The 21,367-nt window shown below is 36.1% G+C and overlaps 1 protein-coding gene across 1 annotated transcript; it reads left to right on the top strand.

The window, feature by feature from the left end:
* Positions 1-17,104: 17,104 nt before the first annotated feature.
* Positions 17,105-18,130, top strand: LOC110770248 (Calcium-binding EF-hand family protein). Its single transcript, XM_021974345.2, has one exon. The coding sequence runs from the start codon at positions 17,282-17,284 to the stop codon at positions 17,963-17,965; it is 684 nt and encodes a 227-aa protein (XP_021830037.1). The 5' UTR covers positions 17,105-17,281; the 3' UTR covers positions 17,966-18,130.
* Positions 18,131-21,367: the final 3,237 nt, after the last annotated feature.

Below are 21,367 nucleotides of genomic sequence, written 5' to 3'. Positions count from 1 at the left end.
ATGTAAAGCCTAGAGGCATGAGGCAAAAAAGAAATATGTCAAAGCTCTGTTTTGGTTATGAGTTATCAACTATTTGGGTCAAAAAATACACACCAAAGCTTTGACATATGTCTTTTCTTCATGCATTCCTAATACCTCTTCCCCAATGCTCTCCATTTCACTACAAAAGCAAAGACCCCATTTCTACTCCACATTAAAAACCCCAAATTTTTTTTTCTTCTAAAAACCTTGCATATGTTTGTTATTCCATTCTTACTTTGTTCTCTAACCTATTTATTATAAAATTTTCACCTCATGGAAAATTTTCAATTCTTCACATAACCCAATTCTTGAACTAGTAGATCTAGCCATTATAATACGAAAAACACAGCCACTATTAATAATCTCACTCAAAAGAACAAAGAAAAGATCTCAAGAAGGAGCCAAAGAAAGAAATATTCCAGAATAAAAAAAAATTGGTAGAAAACCTAAAAATAAAAATAGAGGAAAATCTCAAAACATCTGCAGAAAAAATTCATACCATAAAGTAGAGAGAAGGGGAAGATTGAGTACAATATTCAATCAATTTGAGAGAATAGGAAGATTCGGAGATAAAGAGAGTGATGACATGTTGAGAAGCACTAAAAACTGACTTCAATTCGCTTGGGAAGCTCAAGACAAAAACACGCGATGAAAACACGTGAACGCTCTAATTAGTGAGCATACTACTTGTACCCTCCTTCCACACAGGCTTCACTAAGAACACCTAAGGAGGTGTTTTTGGTGGGCCCAACATTAGTTGTCCCTATTTAAAACTAGAAGTAGGTGAACCAAACATGGGCCTAATTTTAATCTAATCCAGCCCACGTTTGGGAGGTGTACCAAACGAGCCCTTAATGTGTGATACTATGCCTAAGTCCATGAGGTCCATTTCTACAAATATTTAAGTCATATAGGACTAAAACTAAAGTTCCATAACTTTAATTAATTCATTAAACTAATCTAATTACTTTAATTGATTTAATGACCTAATAAATTAAATCACTATCTTGTCTAACAAGTGTTGGTCCTAGTCAACCTTATGTTGACCATGTCAAGTCTCGGCTCAATGTTTTGACCTTTGACTTTGACTTTTGACATTGACTTTGATCGAGCCTGCAAAATCATTTATTCTCTTTTCATTTCTCAATCCATACCTTTCGGTGTGCGATCTTATATGTACTAATTAGCGAGGCCATGGGTAAGAATGGTTACTTCTAAACCAAATGTGCATTGTATATTTTTATACAGTTCTCCCTATTGGCGAAAGCTAATTGTTATTAGTCTTCACAGGATTCCACAAACCATGAGTGACACCTAGCAATATGACACCCAAGCTAAATAGAATTCATTTTGAAAACCTAGTCAGTTTGTGATTACAATGCAATTTGATCCTTCTCTATTGCAATACTCTCTATTGTGTATCTTGGGATATGGTTAACTTGTGTCAATTCCCTAACATGACATTTTTAGGTTATATGATTCACTTGGATGTAATTGCATACGTTCTTGTTTCAATTCTCATCCTGTACTTTGGCTAAAAATTCAATGAACCATATCTTTAGAGTATTCTCTCTTCTTACTTAGAGTAGAGATTCCTTGTTGTACATTCACTTGCCTTTGTGCATATGTTAAGTCAGATCATCTTGATACGACTGTATAGTGTTCTAAAAAATAAACAACCCATGCACAAGACAACTATGATGTCTCAGGTCTAAGGACTAATTTGCATTATCATAACTTAGAATTCCTTGTTTGACACTTGTGAGTAAGACTTTCATACAAGAATTCTTGAGTTGATCGCTTTTAGTGAACTCCATCTCTATAAACCACCTACACTCTTGTCTCAATGTCTCTACATGAATTACTCGAGACTAGTCATCCTCATGATTTAGCAGACATAGCATGCACCAGTTTTCACGGCTCACCATTGTCCAATTGGTGATCCCATGACCAGGAGCCTTTTAGCATATGATACTTGGACGATGGGGAAGTCTCGTGAATCTAACTTCTTTAAACTGCTTTCTATTCATATCTTTATCCATGGACTTGTTGCTTTATGTAGATTATGTATCTTAGAGTAACATTCATGTCCCTTTGATTATATTGATTATATTATATCCTTAGAATATTCCATTTTTATATTGGCTTCTATGGCATATATCAAACATTATTAACCCTAAATGAGTTTCGACACTACTACAAAAAGTGAAAAAGACGACCAGAAAAAAACGACGGTAGAAGAAAAAACCGTCGTTGTGTTTAAAAATACGACGGTAACAAAAAACCGTTGTGGATAAGTGACTTAAACAACTAAAAAACGGAGGTACTGTTGAATATTTTTTTATAACGATGCACACAAATAAAAAAGTGTCGTCTTATTAAAAAGGATTTCTTCAGAGTTAAAATCTGACCAAAAAACAACGATAGTAGGTATGACAAGCGTCGTCTTTTAAAAATCAAGTGTCCTTTTTTTGGTAAAGACATGGTTGTTTTGAAAGAACTGTCGTCTATTATATGTAAAGATGATGGTTTTTTTTAAAGAATGGTCGTCTATTGTGAAGTAAAGATGACAGTTTTTTTTTAAAAGGGTCATCTATTATATGTGAAGATGACGGTTTTTTTTAAAAAGGGTCGTCTATTATGAAGTAAAGATGACTTTTTTTTTTATAAAAGGGTCGTCTATTATATGTAAAGACAATGGGTTTTTTAAAAAAAGGGTCATCTATTATATGTAAAAACGACGATTTTTTTTAAAAAGCGTCGTCTTTTAAAACACACTAAAAAAAGGCCACTTAAGTGAATTCGCGCTCGACAAATTTTCAAATTTTCCCCCATCTTTGAAAACCTTATCTCTCATTAACAAGCGTCGTCTTTTAAAACACGCTAAAAAAAGGCCGCTTAAGTGAATTCGCGCTCGACAAATGTTCAGATTTTCCCCCGTCTCTGAAAACCTTATTTCTTCCTCCTTGAAACCCTCCTGAGCTCTCTAAAACACCCTCATGAAAGGTTTGATTTGAAAGTGACCTAATCTCTCAATACCCTTCTATATCTTGCTAGTGAATTTTGGATTAGTCTCTTTGCGTTTCTGGTATGTTCTTTGTCTCTCTGATTTCAGATTTTCTGTCTCTCTTGATTTGTCTGGTTTGTTTACATATTTTTTTTTATTTCTGATTTCTTTTTAGATTTTCTGATTTGGTTCTCAGGAGATGAGGAGGAAGCTTACAGATTTATAACTTTTTCTTTTGCAGGTTTTCTATGTGAGTCGTATGTTTTTTTTGTTGTTGAAAATTTGTTACCTTCTCTTTTCACCATCATTTTCTTTATATATTTTTCCTTTTGCAGGTTCTCGATGGTCTATTTTATGCTCATTTTACAAGTTTTCTATGGAAATATGGTCCAATGGTAAAATTTCTCTTCCACCTAATTTTATATGTTTATAATCTTAGCTTTTTTTCTCTCTTTGTCATTTTGATTTATTTACAGGGATGATGGAGGAGACTTCAGTTGTGCATCATTTGTCTGTTTGGATGAGGAAGGCTTGGATTAGGAGTACGTAGGTCTTGTTAGGAAAAGATTGTACTACTTAATTGGTAGGAATTATGTTTGTTGTAGAATAAAGATTGGTTAACTATGTAATAACTATTGAATCTTCAAGTTTTATGAAAGAATTATGGTTGGTTTTCCAGTTAAAATTGTTGTATAGCATCATATGAAATCAAAAAGAACTAAACTGTAGCAATTTGGGAACTTATTAGACGACGGTTTTCATAATAAATCATGGTCTTTACAGATAATTAACGACGGTTTTTATAAAAAGAGTCGTCTATTATATGTAAAGATAACGGTTTTCATAAAAAACCGTCATCTTAACCTACAATACACGACGGTTTTCATAAAAACCGTCATCTTAACCTACAATACACGATGGTTTTTAATAAAACCGTCGTCTTTCCTCCTATAATTAATGATCTTTACCTCTAAACAACGACGATTTTCTTTAAAAACCGTCGTCTTTACAGATAAACAACGACGGTGAAAAGTCATCGTAGTTTGACACCCAAAAAGATGGCGGTCGATTTAACGACGGTTTTCAAAGCATTACAACAATGGTGGATCCCCGTCGTCTATTTCGTTTTTTGTAGTAGTGCGAGGAGGGCATACTTCTGCATTATGCAGGTCACATGTGCTCTTGAAGAACTCACCTAAGTGAGAGTGGTCATGAGGCCGCTACTATGAGGATTGGGTTTTTCTCTAGCACTTCGCATGAGAATCAAGATAAGTGCATGGCCATTAATAGCAGAAACTCGCGAAAAGTTTACGTATTGGTGCCATGTGTGTTGCAATTAGTAGCCTGGCCAAAAGGGGTCTAGTTCAAAACATAATTCACTATGATTTCTTCATAATAAAGTTGTTTACACTAAGTATAGGTTCAAGTCTAGAAGACACCTACACTCATTACACGATATAAAAGTTGCCCAAAATCCTCTTTCTTATAATCCTATGAACTTTTGAATCTTGTGGGGGATTGTTGGATATTTATCTTATTTATAATTATTTATTTATTAAGATTCAAAACTTATTAGGTTTTAAATTTATAGTCATAACCTTTTAAATAAAGGGTTAAGTTTAAAGTCATATCTCTCACTAAAGAGGTACATAGAGTTCTATAAAATAGAAACTCTTGACAAACCAGTGTACGTTCTATTCCTTCTCCTCATGTATTCCAGTCTTATGTTTTCCTATAGTCCTTTCTTTCTCTCATCAATCTAACGGGCAATCCGATAAACCCTTAGCACCCTGTCTACCGTGATTGTGCTTAACGGATCAGACATCCTATGAGTTTCAAGGGTTTTATCTTGGAGTTGTAGACGACCTATATAACCTGCATGTGGGGAGGCGTCTACGGCTTTAGGACAACGGCTACTTGCCTTTCTTGACATCACATGCCAGATGTTCCTAACCCTTTGCCTATGTATTTAATGTATTAATTATTATGTATGATTGATGTGTTTTGGGTATTGATTTTATTTAATTGATTTTTATCTGAATATTATAAATATAATTATTAAATATTTCCAACACTTTCTATCACCCAAAAGAAACTTGACTTGCGGAAAAAGTTTTGAAATTTCCACTGCAATTTTGTTTCCTCATCTTCAACTCTATCTTCACTCCTTAAGGTAGGAGCTGAAAAAATATAGTTTGGTCGAAAAATCTACCTACCATCCACACCCATGATATTGGAACCATAACTAGACTTTTATATTTTGTATAGATCATTGGTGACATGTTGCATTTATGAACCAAAATCAGGTCCATTAGTGATGTCATGATAGGCACCAAGCTATTTCTAGCTCAGCTATTAATCGAACCTAGACTTGATTCAATTGAGTGATAATGATTTTGAGTAAGAACTTTTAAAGCATGTACACGACGATTTTGAGACAAATGAGAAAACATTTTTTAATTGATCTATCATTTGTTTAGTGTGGGTGGGCAATCAGACCGAAATCCAAGAAACCAGACAAACCAAACTGATCGCCACCACCACTTTTCTCCTTTACCTCCATTGCAGCTGTGCGCAGATTTGGAGGCCATAGAAGCCACTTCGCTAGGTGTGACACCGAAACCAAACCACACCGAACTGTTGGTTCCAATTAATCGAGGGCCTCCGTTTTTTATGGTGTTGGTTTGGCGTCAGCGTTGGAAATCACCCCATGAAGGGGTTCGGTTTGGTGGATGATTTTGGCTCAACACTAACGAAATCACACCGAGCCCACCCCTAGTGTCGTCTATTCATAATGGTAGTGTTAGATAAATTAATGTGTGGTACAATATTACCACATCCGTTGATGATACTTCCACTAAAAAATTGCCACATATTGCATGAAAGTATGAAAGTAAAAGTAAAAGTTTATATATATACATGTGAAATTGGGGGAGGGGGGATTCGAACATATGTTCTCAAAGTGCAAGGCTACCTACTCTTAACCATTCGAGCTACAGTCCCTATAATTAGGTGGGTAAAATGTCCAAATCTTGAGTGCATGTTGAATGTATGAAGTTAAATTTTGAGTGCCAATAGAAAATCACATTTTGGTAAAACACCTTAGGAATATTTATATCCTTTAACTAGAACTAGAAATCATACATATGCTATGCGTGTGAGACGGTCATTATTTTTAGATAAGGAAAAAAAAAAAGTAGGAGGAGAGGGTTTTTTTTTTTTTTTTTTTTTTTTTGTGAAAGGGGGAAGAGAAAGTTATATTAGAACAACATGAGAGAATTTTATTTTATTTTATTGCTTAAATTATTTTTAATTAATTTTTTTCTCTTCTTATATTGATTTATTTACACTAACACCATCTGAGGTTTTCGGTGTCTTCAGAAAACCCTTAAGGTTTCAAAAATTACATGAACATTGTTGCGTCTATCCAAGTGCAAGTAGTCACATGTAGTAATAATCTTGGAAGTCCAAGTATCGTATCCTCAAGGAGTAGGGTAGGCAAATATCTGCACACAAGGAAATAATTAAACATACCAAAATAAAAGTGACAAGCAAAATGGAAAAGTAATTTGATTTGATTGTTGTAGAGATTGAGTTTAAAAATGAAATATCAATAATGGAAATGCTAAGGCATCAAGGTTCAATTCTTTAAGCAAAATATGTTTCATGCTCTTGAATCCAAATTATAACTCGATTAAAATTATCATTGAGAAACTTTAACCTTAAGATAAAGAAATTAAAACCAATTTAATTTTTCAATGTTTTCTTTTATTAATGATTGTTCAGAAAATGGAATTACTTAATATCTACTCTTTTAATTTAAAAGCATGCTAAGTCAGTTCTTAACAACGAGAAAATTATAATTGAACTCATGAAAAGATAGTAGCACTTAACATCAATCAAAATAAAAGGATATCACACGGTCATGATTCATCCACCAGGTACGGAGTCACCACTTTGGCCAACACTTTACCCCTTACGGGCCGACCCGGTGTGAGTGGGGATTAGTCTGGGTTGTGGTTAAGGCTTAAAGGTGCCACTCATAGTTGGGGCCCATCCAGGACCACCTCATGGTTCAGACCAAAAAAAAAAAAAAAAAGGATATGAAAATATTGAACAACCAAAAATAAAAGAATTTAGCAATTCATACCGTATATTGGATTAAAGAACAATTCACAAACTTACTCAAAGACATTCCCTTTAGCCTTAGCTAGAGTTCTAGCAACTCATTACAAAGGAAAACATAACTAAATTTTGAATGAAATGGATAAAGAAATCTGTTGTAGTGGTCTCCTTGCCAAATAAGTTGATGGGTGATTTATAGTAGTCAATGAGGTGAGTGGAAAGTTAATACATTCAGTGGGTAATGAAGGGTTTAAGTGAGGGATTAATTGGATTAAACATGTGTTGATGGTGGAGAGTTAGTGGAAAAGAAATAACGGTGAGGTAGTGGGCGTTAAATGGCTATGAATGACATGAAATAGGCTATTTAGCTTCAACGGTTTTGTCTTCTCTTCTCCCTCTTTACTTCCCTTTATAATCACAATAATCTCACAATCAATTCTTCAATAAAATCCGCCAGCAATTCTCGTCACACTTGGCTTGAACTTAGACAAATATATATCTTCATCTTTTGGCTTTCCAACTTCCTACAAAGATAAATTCACCTAATAAGTTCACCAAATTAATACATAAAATTCATAAATTCAATTGGTGAGAAAAAAATGTAATAACAAGTGAAATTTTATTTATTAAGCCAAAATTATATCATAAAATCTCCAAAATAATATTAAAAAGATGTAATTTAAGACTCTCATCAAACATCCGCTAAGGTTTAAAATTGTTTTAACAAAACCCCTTTCCATTATTTTTTCGTCCAAAGATTGATGATTTTATATAAATAAGTTCTCCAATTGACGAAGTTAGCCTTTAAGATTAGATTGCAAAAACCTTTATTGAGGTTAATTTTGTCATTTGCATAAGTTTTCTTCTTTATAAAATCATCATTTTTTGGACGAACAATAAATGAAAAGGGTTCAGTGAAAAGGGTTTTGTAAAAACAATTTGAAACAATTTGAAAAGGGGTTTTGTGAAAACAATTTGAAACCTTTGGGGGTGTTCGTATAATTTTTGAAAGCTCAGTGGGTAATCCAAAAACACCAAAAATCTCAGGGCACTGTTAATGCAAATAACTCTCTTATATTAGACCATTATGTTCAATGCAAATTCATATAGTTTAATTGGAATTTTAGCAAAAGGGGTTCATACGACACAATGGGACACCTTTGTTTGGCAAAATTTCGCACGGGGAATATTCGAACGTAGATTCTTTGATCCTCAAACTTCCTTGTCTTTCTTTTCCCTTGATCCCTGCGAAAAAGGTTGGAGTAAATACCACTCCTTGGGGGGTGTCCTCTAATGCCTAAGTTAGTTTGATTGGACCTTGAAAAAGATACGACAATAGCTAAAGTGATCGGAGTTTTCTCTATGGTACAAGAGAACCGGGTAGCCGGAGTCGAGAAAGAGAGAGAGAGAGAGAGAGAGAGAGAGAGAGAGAGAGAGAGAGAGAGAGAGAGATAAAGGTGTTTCTCAGGTAAAAATCATATTTAGGATTACCTCATATGTGTGATGTAGCCATGTATTAAAAAGTGCTCTTTGTCAGCTAGATTTTGAAGAGTAATACTTATTTAATTAGGATTATTCTTACCCAAAAATAGGAGATTGGAATTAATCAAAGAGATTCAGTATAAATCACATCCTTGATGTAGGGAGATATTCCTATCTTAAATCAATTATAATTCCCCTAATTAAATAGGATTTAATTAGGATAATTAATTAACCTAAAGAATTTCTCTTTTCCACATGTCACCCGTTCATTGGTTGCCGAAATATATGCTCTTACAAATGCCCCCCAGCTTCCGCTTGGCACGTATGTGGCAGGGAGAAGATGTGAAATATTCTTCGGGCTTTCCAACTTTGTTTGGCTTTCCACTTGTGAGTTAGGCTCCTAGTTGGAGTAGGCCTTTGTCTTCTTCTTGGAATTGGCTTGTGACTCCTTGTTGGTTAAGGATACCCAACTATTATAAATACAAGGCTACTTTTCACTCCTATTCAAATTCCAAATTTGTCTTTCTCTACTTTCTAGCTTGTGAGAGAGATCTTGGAGAAGTGCACTGCTTGTCGAGGAGAGGAGTTGTCGTGTACACCAAGGTAGGTCACGCTTGGTTTTTGTATTTATTTTTTTCTTCTTCACGACGAGGACCAGCTGGGTGGGCCTGGCTGGATGTCTTTGTGACCATAAGGAGTGGTTGGAGTGACGGTGCCAATAGGTGGCGGTGTTCAACTACTGGCGGTAACAGATGCCGCTGCCACTGTTCTTTTTTTCTTGCCGTGGCAAGGACCAGCTGTGCTAGAGCAGGTACCCCGCCTGGCTACTAAGTTGTGGCCATCACCTACCGTCTGTTGTCGACTGCTGCTGGTTGTGGCTATAGTTGTTGCCTTTTTATATAAAAAAAAACTTAGGATTTTGGCTTGCGATTTCTCTTCCTTTTGCTGTTGCTTAATCATCATGTCATCTGACAAGGGAAGCCAATCTTCTGATTCACAAGTGCCCATGTGCTTGTGGGGTGGCTCCAAGGTGCCTAAGAAGAGATTCGTGGCAAACTTGCATCGTATCACAACAGAATCCCAGTTTTAGAAGTGGCCAGCCACCTTTGCTTCTGCCATATCGAGTAATGTGCATGTCAGGTTGGTGTTGCGTAGATACAGCTGCACCAAAATGGATTCAGTTGCATCCTCAACTTGTGATACTCGCAAGTGCATGAACCGTTGGTAGTTTAGCGTATGTAAGTGCGAGGTCGATTCCACAGGGATTGGTGATTAAATGATCCAATTCAGTTTTCCTACACAAAACAAAAACAAAAACAAAGAACATGAAAGAAGGAAGAAAATAAGAAAGTAACTCAAGCAAATAAGTTCCCAAGTTCAATTTAGATTAATGGATTGATTCTAGCTAAAGTATGATTAAGCCATGGTGTGTGGTCATAACCTTGTGTTCCTAATTCCCTAATTTGATCATTTGTTGTCTAACCTAAAATTAAGCATTAGGAACCCATTAAGCATAGAAGAACATTTTAAACAACCAAGCATGTATCTAATCCCTGTTGTCGAATGTCCATACATACTCTTCCTATTCATAGTTCAATTCGAATTAAAGCATGGTGTATACTCTTAATTCAAACCAAGATAGCTAACATGCAAGCCTAAATGGTGATCAATCATTCAAACTAGCATATTAACTTATAAGCATAATGAATAAGAACAAAAACCATAATTGAAACTTGGAAACTAATTAAACTTGAATACTTAAGAAAGAATGTACATTACAAGAAAAATAAATTACAACTAAGAAAACATTAAAGAAAGCTAGAATTGAGAACTAGAAAGCAAAACTAAGAGAATTTGAGGGAGATAAGGGAAGGGAGCTCTAGAGAAGTGTTTGAGAGCTCCCCCCCTTGGGGTGTGTTTACAAGCTTAGAGAACTTCTCTATTTATAGGCCTAGGGGAAGTGAAAATCTGAATTCAATATGACTAATGCATACAACACTTGTATTATAAAATCTGAATTGGTTGATGCACTTCACCAATAAATCCCACCAGTAGCCCTAGCTCATCTTCATGTCACCATGACCAAGCTTCCAACCAGAAACAATAGCTCATCCTGAGGTCAGCATGACCAGCAACTTCAAGGGCTTACAAATTGGGCTAGGCTGAATCAAATGAAGACTTTAAGATGTCCATTGTGAAGTTCAGAATGTGTATGATCCAACCACACAAGTATTGGCCCAATCCAAGCTCGGAGGAGGAAGTTAAGGCCGAAACAAATTGCTAACTCGTTTTGCTCGCTGACAAAAATCCATCCTGAGCATGGTTCAGTGTTTGCTAGGTTACAGACTCCAGATTTATCCAATGGGGCTGAATTTTGGATATGTTATAGTACACACCCATTGGAACAACTTTCATGAAGAATTCGGCCTCATCCGAGTTGTGTAGGTTGCTGAAACAAAGCTTGCAATATGACCTACGGAACTGGACTGGCAGGGGGCTGTAGTCAAAATGAGTTTGTCTTTAAGCACTTCTTCCCTTTATCCAAATCAGGCTTTAACATGCATGGATTGCATCATTTCCTATCCAAAGCCATCATTGTTACCTAAAGCTGAAAGATAAACACAAAAAGGATTAAAAGCACAAGTTTAACTCAAAAACATAACCAAATCATAAGCTAGAAGGGTACAAAATGATATACAATTATGAACCGATCAGTTGGCAGAGCCTTCGACAAAACGTGTGGCTCGCACGGACCCTAATGATCCAGATGCCAGGATATTCACATTCTACTCGTTCTACTTCTCTTTGGGCTTCCGATTTCCAATGTCGTAGTTCTTCAAGAAGGTGTTCCATACCATGGGGTGTGCTCCTAATTAGTGTACTTCGATCGTTTATCGAGCCGAAATCCCCTGAGTCAACCAGGATTGTGTTAATAATTATGAGACTCGACGGAGGCTCCTTAGTTGCCTTACGATCCTCGATGTGCTAGATGACTTTCTTTGCCAGGAACTTCGTGCAGTGGCTTTCTCTTACAAGCTCTTCGAGTTGCATCTTCCATGATCGCTAGTTGGCTCTGTCATGCCCATGTGTTCCATGGAAGGCGCAGTACTTGTTAATATTCCTCTTATCAAGATCTCCCTTCAAAGGTGGTGGCCTCCTTAGCCAGGGCTTGTCTTTCACTTGGGCATTGATGTATCGGGATAGTGAACTTTGTATAACCTTCATCTGCTGGTGCACCACCTTGTGCCTTGCACTTTCCTCCATGGTTCCTACCGCTAGGCTTATCACTTCTCCGTCATGTCTCCTTGGGTAATCATTATCCGAGAGCACATAGCGTTACGTTGTCGGGAAGACCTCTGCCAGAGTCTGGCTAAAAGCAATAGTCAGCTCGTGATACAGGTTGTGCTCAACTGGTAAGCCCCTTTTGAAAGCAAAGGATGCAATTCAATCATCGCATCCCACAATGTTGGCTTTCTTTACCTTGAACCTTTTAAGGTAATCTCAGAAGGACTCATCAGGCTTCTTGTGCATGATGAACATGTGGTCGGCTTGTTTCTTGATCACCCAGTGGGAAGTGTACTCCTTTATGAAGATGAAAGCTAGCTTCTTGAAGCAGTTGATCGACCAAGATGGCATGGTATGGAACTAATCTCGAGCTGCTCCTTGTAAGGTCATTACAAATACCTTGCACATCAGCGCATCCTCGACCTTGTAGAGAATCATGACACTTTTGAAATGCTTCAAATGGCTCTCGGGATCGGAATCCCCTATGAATGGCGTTGTGATTCGCCTTGGAGGGGCTTTGGTTGAGTGATCAATAGGAGGAAACAGATTCCTTTGATTCAAGAGCATGTGTTGAGTATAACTCATGCTCTCAATGAAAGCAACAAAATGTTCGAACAAAATTCCACATAGGGAATATTCGCATGTAGATTCTTTGACCCTCAAACTTCCTTCTCTTTCTTCTTCCTCGATCCCTATGAGAAATGTTGGAAGGCCCTCCGATGCTAAGTTAGTTCGATTGGACCTTAAAAAAGATACGACAAAAGATAAAGTGGTCGGAGTTTTCTCTATGGTATGAGAGAACTGGGTGGGTGGAGCCATGAGAGAGATAGAGAGAGAAAATGGCGTGAGAGAGAGAGAGACAGAGACAGAGAGAGACAGAGACAGAGACAGAGAGAGGTGTTTCTCGGGTAAAAATCAGATTTGTGATTACCTCATATGTGTGATGTAGCCATGTATATATAATGCTCCTTGTCAGCTAGGGTTTGAAGAATAATCCTTATTTAATTAGGATTATTTTTACCCAAAAATAGAAGATTGGAATTAATCAAGGTGATTTGGTGGAAATCTCATTCTTAATTTTGGGAGATATTCCTATATTAAATCAATTATAACTTCCCTAATTAAATAGAATTTAATTTGGATAATTAATTGACCTAATGAATTTCCTTTTTCCACGTGTCACCCACTCATTAGTCGCTGAAATATATGCTCCCACAACCCTCATTTCTCTGTGCTTACTAACACATGAGTATTGAAATTATTCTAGTTGTCTGACTTTCCTTTCATTGTTAAAATTTGTAATCTAATATTCTTAAAACCAAATCAATTAGGGACGAGTAGCTAATCTAATTCCAAATCCTTTATTTCTATATTTCTAATTTCCTCGATTTTGACGACTTTCCTTGTTCCAAATAAGTAAATATGCTATAAACAATTTTTGTTTTTGTTTTGCTTGATAAGGAAAGAGTGGACTAAAGACATCGAATTTGACACACATCATAAACCAGACACAATGGGAGGACACCCCCATTTGAAATTTGTGTAATTGAATAGTGACATTCCAATCCAACTGTATATGAATCACATACCAAAAGTAAATACAACATAAGCTTCTGCGGTTGGAGGATGCAATAGTTGATTGTTTCAAAAGCATAAGATATGCTATTGATGATCACCACATCTTTGCAAAAAAAGACACAGAAAAGTAGTGGATGGCAGAGAGTCAAACCCCATCACCTCTTTTTTCCATCAATGAAAATGCCATTAAATTATTATTCAGAGTGCGTGTGTGGTGTGTGTGTGTGGTGGTCCAACAATGCCCACTGAGTTTCGGGAAATCAGACGTGGGCTGTCAAGACAAAAAGGCCAAAAGGAAAGAGAAGACCTTTGCATTGCAAACATTCATTATACATAAGTGAATTTCTCCATGTTCACTCTCTGTGTGCGTCACGGTTTCACGTGTTGATTCCGCGTGCTTCATTTTTAACCCTTTACTTAGTCGGCGCTCAACCTAATTCCCGTATAAATCAATTCCTTTGCCATTTCCACCACGCCGAAATTGTGGAACTCTTATCTATCATTTTATTCTTTTTTATTTGCTTAATCCTTGACCCGTTTGGTTTAAAGTTTAAAAGCTTGGAAATGGGTGTAAAATTATATAGAAATGTTTGGTAAGTGCACTTCTAGAAAAGCAATACCTGACTCGTATAGGTATGACCACCTCACGTAGGAGGATGGGGAATTTCATACCCTTAGCTCTCCTTGAAAATCATTTCCCTCACTTTTGAGAAAGCAATTAACGCGCTGTTTTTGGAACTAAAATACCCATATTCTAATTTCCAAACATCAATTTCCTTATAATATCTATCAAAACCGTTGATGGGATTTCGACGTACCAAAGCGAAACCTTGGAAAATGAGGCAAAAATGAATCATGGCAACTTACAAAGATAATATTAGATTTGACCATAATTTTAGGCAGCCATAGCATAGTTAAACATTTTGTTTTATCTAAAGAAAATATTATTATTATTATTTGTACCGTAGTTTAAGGACGTCGTATTGAGTGTACGACACGCGTACGCTATGAACAACAACAACTCACGATGATGCGTAGTCTCTATCTTCGTAACAAAAGGAAAAGAAAAAAAACATTCACTTTATTTTATAATTCAAAACCTGACAAACAGGGAGAGTGCTAATCGAGTACCGGAGGAGTAGTTGTAGCACATTGTTTATTGTTTTATTCCATAGAGAAGCCTTTCTATGGGAGAAAGAAAGAAAGGTTTGCAACTTTGCATGGCATGTCGTCCTGGTTGTCCTTCCTTTGGACCGAATTTGGTTTTACTGCACTCATTTCTCTGTTGGTTATTAATGAAATGAAAAGCAAAAATGGACCACCTTTAAATGTAAGGTGGAAACGAGGGATAATCATTAACAATGATGATTAAGTATTATTAACACTTACTACTAAAATAAAAGGGATCGTGATGTGCATTCAACTTACCTTTCAAGAGTGAATAGGTGGGATTCAAGTTTGCTATGCAAGCAATTAACGAAAATTTTGATGGTAAAGTTAACGCCGGATTTAGGTTGCAAAAAATTGAAAAAACTTAGGATATGTAATTGTTAAAATTGAGAGTGCATGAGTAAACGTGTGTTTAGGATTAGAGTTCAGGGTACTAAATTGAAATTACACCCACAAGTCACGAATTCAAATTCACTTGGTACTAAACTAGTAAATTTTAATCGTTTTATTAGTCCCTGAACTTAGACCTGATTTGCATTTGAGTCCCTCAATTTTCAAAATCGTTCCCATGGTCCTTTAACTTCACTTTCGTTAGGACAAATGGTTCAGCCGTCAATTTTGTTAATTTTTTCTATTAATACTGGGGCAAAATGGTATTTTTGAAACTTGCCCTAAACCAACAGTCATTGAGTCGGGGTTTGCAGTGGCTGGATTTAGTCTGGCAGTAACAGGGCCTGGTCAAGCTGGCATCAAGCCAAGTTGAGATGTAACCCAGTTGAGTCAAGCAATTTCTTTTTTCTTTTTTCTTTTTTGTCAATCGCTGGGTTGGGGGAGGGGGGGGGGGGTAATATTTGCGGTGGGTATTTAAATATATGATCTCATAATATAAGGATCGAACCAAGGTCTAAAATATCGATGGTTTCAGAAATATCGGTAGTTTAAAAACACGAAAATTTCTATGAAAATATCGGGATATTATCGATATCGATAAAAATTGAATAAAAACCACAAAAATTGTAAGAAAAACTTGGAAATTTTTATTGAAACTTCGGAGGATGTTTATTTAGTCAATTATCTATTACTTTATCATTAAAAATTGGAAGGAAATGCATTGCATGATGGGCTTAATTGATTTAAGTTCATTACATAGCAAGCTGACAAATACTCCGAGTGTTGAATATATGTAGTAATTAATGAAAGAAGATTAAACACACTATAATTATTTATTTATAATGATTTACAACAATATTTTACACTTTATACATTGTATGATAATATACATGAATGACTTAATACCACATAGAGTTACTATAAGGTTTAAATTTGAGTTATTTACACTAACACCTCAAGAGGTTTTCGGATTTTTCACAAAACTCATTTTCATTGATTTTTCATCCAAAGATTGATGATTTTATATAAAAAAATTCTCCAAATGACAAAATTGGCCTTTGAGATTAGATCATTGAGGATAATTTTGTCATTTGCATAAGTTTTATTTTTCAATGAAATCATCAATTTTTGGACAAACAATCAACGAACTAAAACTTCAAGGGGTGTTCGTGTAATTTTTGAGACCTTAGGGGGTTTTGTGAAAACACAAGAAACCTCAGGAAGTGTTAGTGTAAATAACTCTTCAAAATTTTCAATGTCTTCATCATCTCGATATTATAGTGATATTATAGCGATATTTTGGCTAAATATTGCTGAAGTGTGAGAGAAATTATCAACATCGATATTTTTCGATATTATCAATATTTATACGATATGTGTAAGAATACGTTCCAAAATATCATTGATCCAAAAAGAGATAAATCCTCTATATTTAATCCATATTATCAATATTTTAGACTACTGATTGAACCAAGTGCCGATTGTGGGGTAGGGGCAAGAGGAAAGGAACCACTTTACAACTGCGGTGTGAACCCTATAATCAAAATCATTGTAGGAGGAGGTCAAACCAGTTAAAATAAATTCTATCAATCAGAGGCAATATGACAGCTCAGCTTAGAGAATCATAAAACCGCCACATTTTGCGGGTAAACCCAAACGAAAGCCCAAATTTTCCAGCAAACCAAACACGCCAAAGAATCTCCTCCCTCTAGAAAAGAAATAAAAAGGTGCGTACAAAAGAGAGCACACTTTTTTTTTTTTTGGGGGGGTCTGAAAGAAAACTCACTTTTACAACAAAAGGTAAGCACCCAAACCAACCCAAGAAAGAAAGAAAAAACACAAAACTCACCAAGAAACAAACAAACAAGCCCAAAGTCCCACCAAAATAGGTGGGGCCCCACCCACCTCTGAATTAAAAAAATAAAAATCTCACACGGAAAATCAAAAGAAGCCCACTATTTAAAAAGCATAATTAATTGGATAATAAATGTTAATTCAACGATGAATTTTCGTAATTATCATATATAAATTAGCCGCATGGAAAGGTTCACTACGAAGCTTCCTGGAAGTTGCCATGGCAGAGCCTATATTCCCACCATTTAACCCCTCATCCCGTCCTCTCTGCTTGCCATCATTTCCCTTCTCTCTCCTTCGTCTTCCTCCTACTCTTCTCTCTTTCTCTCTCTCCAACCTCTTTTCCCTTCTGGGTTTTCATTTTCGGTCATGAAGCTCCCCAAAATCAGCTCTAAAAGTCTCAGCCCGAAAGGACTCTTCGGGTCCAAGAAGGACCGATCCGCGGTGTCCAGCCGCTCCTCCGACCCACCATCGTTCGGGTCCGGAACGGCGTCTTCGTCGTCATCCTCGTCCTCGGACTCCCTCCACAAGCCCGGAACCGGAGCCGAAGCTGGTGGTATCGGGACGCCGACGAGCGTTTTGCCCGAAATATCGGGTTACTGGCCCGAGTTCTCGGCCGATCTGCAGCTCGACATGGCTCAGGCGTTTAAGCTTATAGACCGAGACAACGACGGAGTGGTCTCGAGAAAAGAGCTAGAGGCTCTGCTGAGCCGGCTTGGAGCCGACCCACCGAGCCAAGAAGAGGTGATGTTGATGCTGAGCGAGGTGGACCAAGACGGCAACGGTTCGATAAGCCTCGAGGCACTGTTGAGCCGGGTCGGCCCGGTTTGCGGTCCGGCCGAGGACTCGGAGCTGCGCGATGCTTTCGAGGTCTTTGACTCGGATCACGACGGCAAAATATCGGCCGAGGAGCTTTTGAACGTTTTTACGGCGATAGGGGATGACCGGTGCACCTTACAGGACTGCCGGCGCATGATAGCGGGGGTAGATAAGAACGGGGACGGGTTCGTGTGCTTCGAGGACTTTTCTCGTATGATGGAACTGCAGAGATGATAAATTATCATGATGATGACGTTGTTCCTGATTTTAGCGAGTCATAAAAAGTCTTTTTGGCTTTGTTTTTTTTTCTTTTTTCTTTTTAATTTCGGTTGGGATAATGCATGTATGGTTTTTCACGGTATCTTGTTGAATATATCAGAGGATCGGACGGCTTGGATTGATTGTTCTCAAACTTTAAAAATTTGTGTTTGCATTCGGAATTATGCTTCTTCAACAATTTGTAGATAGGTGAATATTATCTACTTATTTTTGTTTAATATTTTTCTGTTTTTGAGTGTGAGTAAAAACAATAGAAAACATTGGTATCTCCTCGGCTTGTACAAGTGATTAAGACGTACTGCTGCATTCCTTGGCTTATAGTTCAAGTGATTAAGATGTACCGCAGCATTTGAGGTTCTGGAAAAGCATTTGAGGTTCTCCACTTTTCCAAAATCGCTTAAATAAAATAAAATAAAATAAAAATGTACTGTTGCATTCCTCGGCTTATAATTCAAGTGATTAAGACGTACTGCAGCATTTGAGGTTCTCCACTTTTTCAGAATCACTTAAATAAAATAAAATAAAATAGAACATAATGTTTTAAGAGGTTGTTTTCATTTTCAGAGAACAAAAATGAGGCAAAAATATGTTCGGTGGCCTAAAAACATAAAACACTGAGAATGTTTATGAAAACAAGTTCATGTGTACTTGTAGAAAACATAAAAAAGTTGTTTTCATTCTCGCGGAAAACGTTTTCATAAAAATAACTCACATATAATTATTTCAAATTGACCAAACACGTTTTCATTGTTTTTGTTTTCTGAAGATGTTTTCTAATTAATCTACCAGATGCATTTTCATTTCTTGAAAATGCAAATTCGTTTTCTTGTTTTCATTCTCTGAAAATATTCTCCAAAAACGTTACTAGATGGGCCCTAAGAGTTTAGTTGAAATTATTTTACGGCCAAAACATATTTCAACTGAGAATGTGTGATTGATTGGCCTGGCAACGCTCTGAATACTTGACAATTAGACTATTGCAACTGAGTGGAGGTCAATAATTTAATTCATGTGTTGTTTGTCAAATGTTTCGATTCCAATTAAGCCTTTTAGTTATTAGGGTTTTCAATCCTTAATCTAAGCCTTCTAACAACTTGCGTGCAGTTTGATAATCTCTTCTAGAGGATTGATACTTCACTGTTGGAGGATCATTGGGCGGCACCATACTTGATACTTGATCATTGGAGGATCATTGGGCGGCACCACACGGTGAGTCCTTATTTAATTAGGATTTTGTTTACTTATCTATTTGTCTAGTTCCATTATAATATAGATTTATTTTTTATTGTAATTTATATTTATTTCAAATTTTATTTAGGGTTGTACTTCTACATAAATACCTCTAAATTGGAAAAGAATAAATATATTAGCATAATTGAATATTTGCCCTACTTTGTTTTGACATGGTATCAGAGCTTGGTTTTTCTTGTGACATGTCATATGTGCTTGGGTTCTCCATGCAATTTAAGTGCTCTCCTCCCCTCCTCTTCAAGGAGGGAGGGGGAGTGAAAAGGATCTGTTTCTCTTTCTCATGGAGATATTGCATCTTTCTTGACTCCAACGTCCCCTTCTCTTTAGGGGGGGGTGAGGGGGAGTGAAAAGAAGTTGTGTCTGCGTGAATTAGCTACAATATGGAAGAATTTGTCGTTGTCATTGTCGCTACTACCGTCGTTGACTATGCCTTTGCTCTTGCCTTGCCTTGCTTTACCTTCGAGGTTTGTTTCTTTTGCAAGTTACATTGGTACTTATACTTATGAACATTTTACGCTTCAATTTATTCAAACACAAAGAAAATGCCATGACTTTCTTTCCCCTATTACCAAAGTGAGAAATTAGTTAGGAAAGAGAACTAAAGAATGAGGCATGGTCGAGTAGGGTTACCATAGTGGTTGTGTCTCTCCTCCATCACCCATGCTTGGCACCCATGATTGAAACCCCAAGGTTTCTTTCCTCCAAATGTAATAAAAAAAAAATAAAGGAATGAGGCATGGAATACCTTTATCTTACGTTCTTATTTTGAACTACTATTATCTTATGTTATTTGCTCAAGTAGTTACTTCCATTTCATTAAACAAACTTATATATATACATAGAGCTTTTATTAAGGGATCCCTTAAATAAGCTTATTTGAGGGACACCCTTGTAGATCTCACTCCGCATTGTATTTTACTAATCCACACCGTCTATGTTTTAGATAATCATTCAAAGATCATCTCTACAAAAAATCACTTGAATCCGATATCATTTGACCATTGAGTTATTGAAATTTTAATACTTTCTTGAAACATGGTGTTCATTGATTTTATAGAACACAGTTGGATGTCGAAACAGTTTCTGATTTTTCTAGTTTTTCTTGTAAAGATGATCTATTAATGTAGACTTAAAATATAGATGGTTTGGATAGTTGAAAAATAATTCATAAAGGCCCCTAAACAGTGTCTTTCAAATAAAATTATTTTATGGATCTCTCAATAAAAGGAGACTATATATATATATATATATATATATATATATATATATATATATATATATATATTTTCTCCTATATAGATGCAATGTATTTTCTACTAACCCTCCATACTTTTCTCCCTACTTTACAATATGGAATCTGCATGGTAATAATGTCCAGCCGTCTAGGTAGGAGAAGAATTGATATATATTGAAACAAAACTTTGGAATTTGCCTAATAGATTCTTTTTTCACAGAAATTGCTATCCCTTTTTCCTTTCAATATGAATATGACCAAATTAACAGTAGTTGCAAAGTATATTTAGTCTTCTTCAACTTGGATCGGTTTCTCATTTATGTTTGGCATCCTTTTCAATAATTTATTTATTTATTGAAGGGAATACAAGATTGAAGATTCCTTGCTTAATATTATACGACTCTATAATATCCCTAGTACTAAAAAAAACTTGCTGTGCCAACTATTTTATTTGACTGCTTTTAAGAATGTACATAAAAGAATGTCTTGAAAAGTTGAGCGATTCTCCATTATTTTAAGAGATATGCTTCTGACAAAATAAAATGTTTAATAGTTTTTTTTACAAATCCATTATATAATAATATAGGTTTTCATCTTATATATCTTATATTATTTGAGATCGAGAGGCAGTTCAATGCTCAATAATACTTTTCGTAGCTTAACCACGTACTTTCTTCATCTAATAATCAAACAAGCATAAACATTCATCATCCTACACAACACAACAAATGAATTTTTAGTATTCAATATTTATATGCTTATAATTATGCATTTGGGGTTGGTTGGTAGGAAAAAATACATCAATCGGGTGTTAGTTGGATTGACCCGGGTTTTTGGTGTGCTCTTAAGTGGTATTGGGTTCAAATCCCCAT

Source organism: Prunus avium, chromosome 7 (genome assembly GCF_965620075.1).
Source record: "Prunus avium chromosome 7, drPruAviu1.hap1.1, whole genome shotgun sequence".
In the NCBI taxonomy this organism is placed as follows: domain Eukaryota; kingdom Viridiplantae; phylum Streptophyta; class Magnoliopsida; order Rosales; family Rosaceae; genus Prunus; species Prunus avium.
This window is presented reverse-complemented; position numbering and strand designations above follow the sequence as displayed.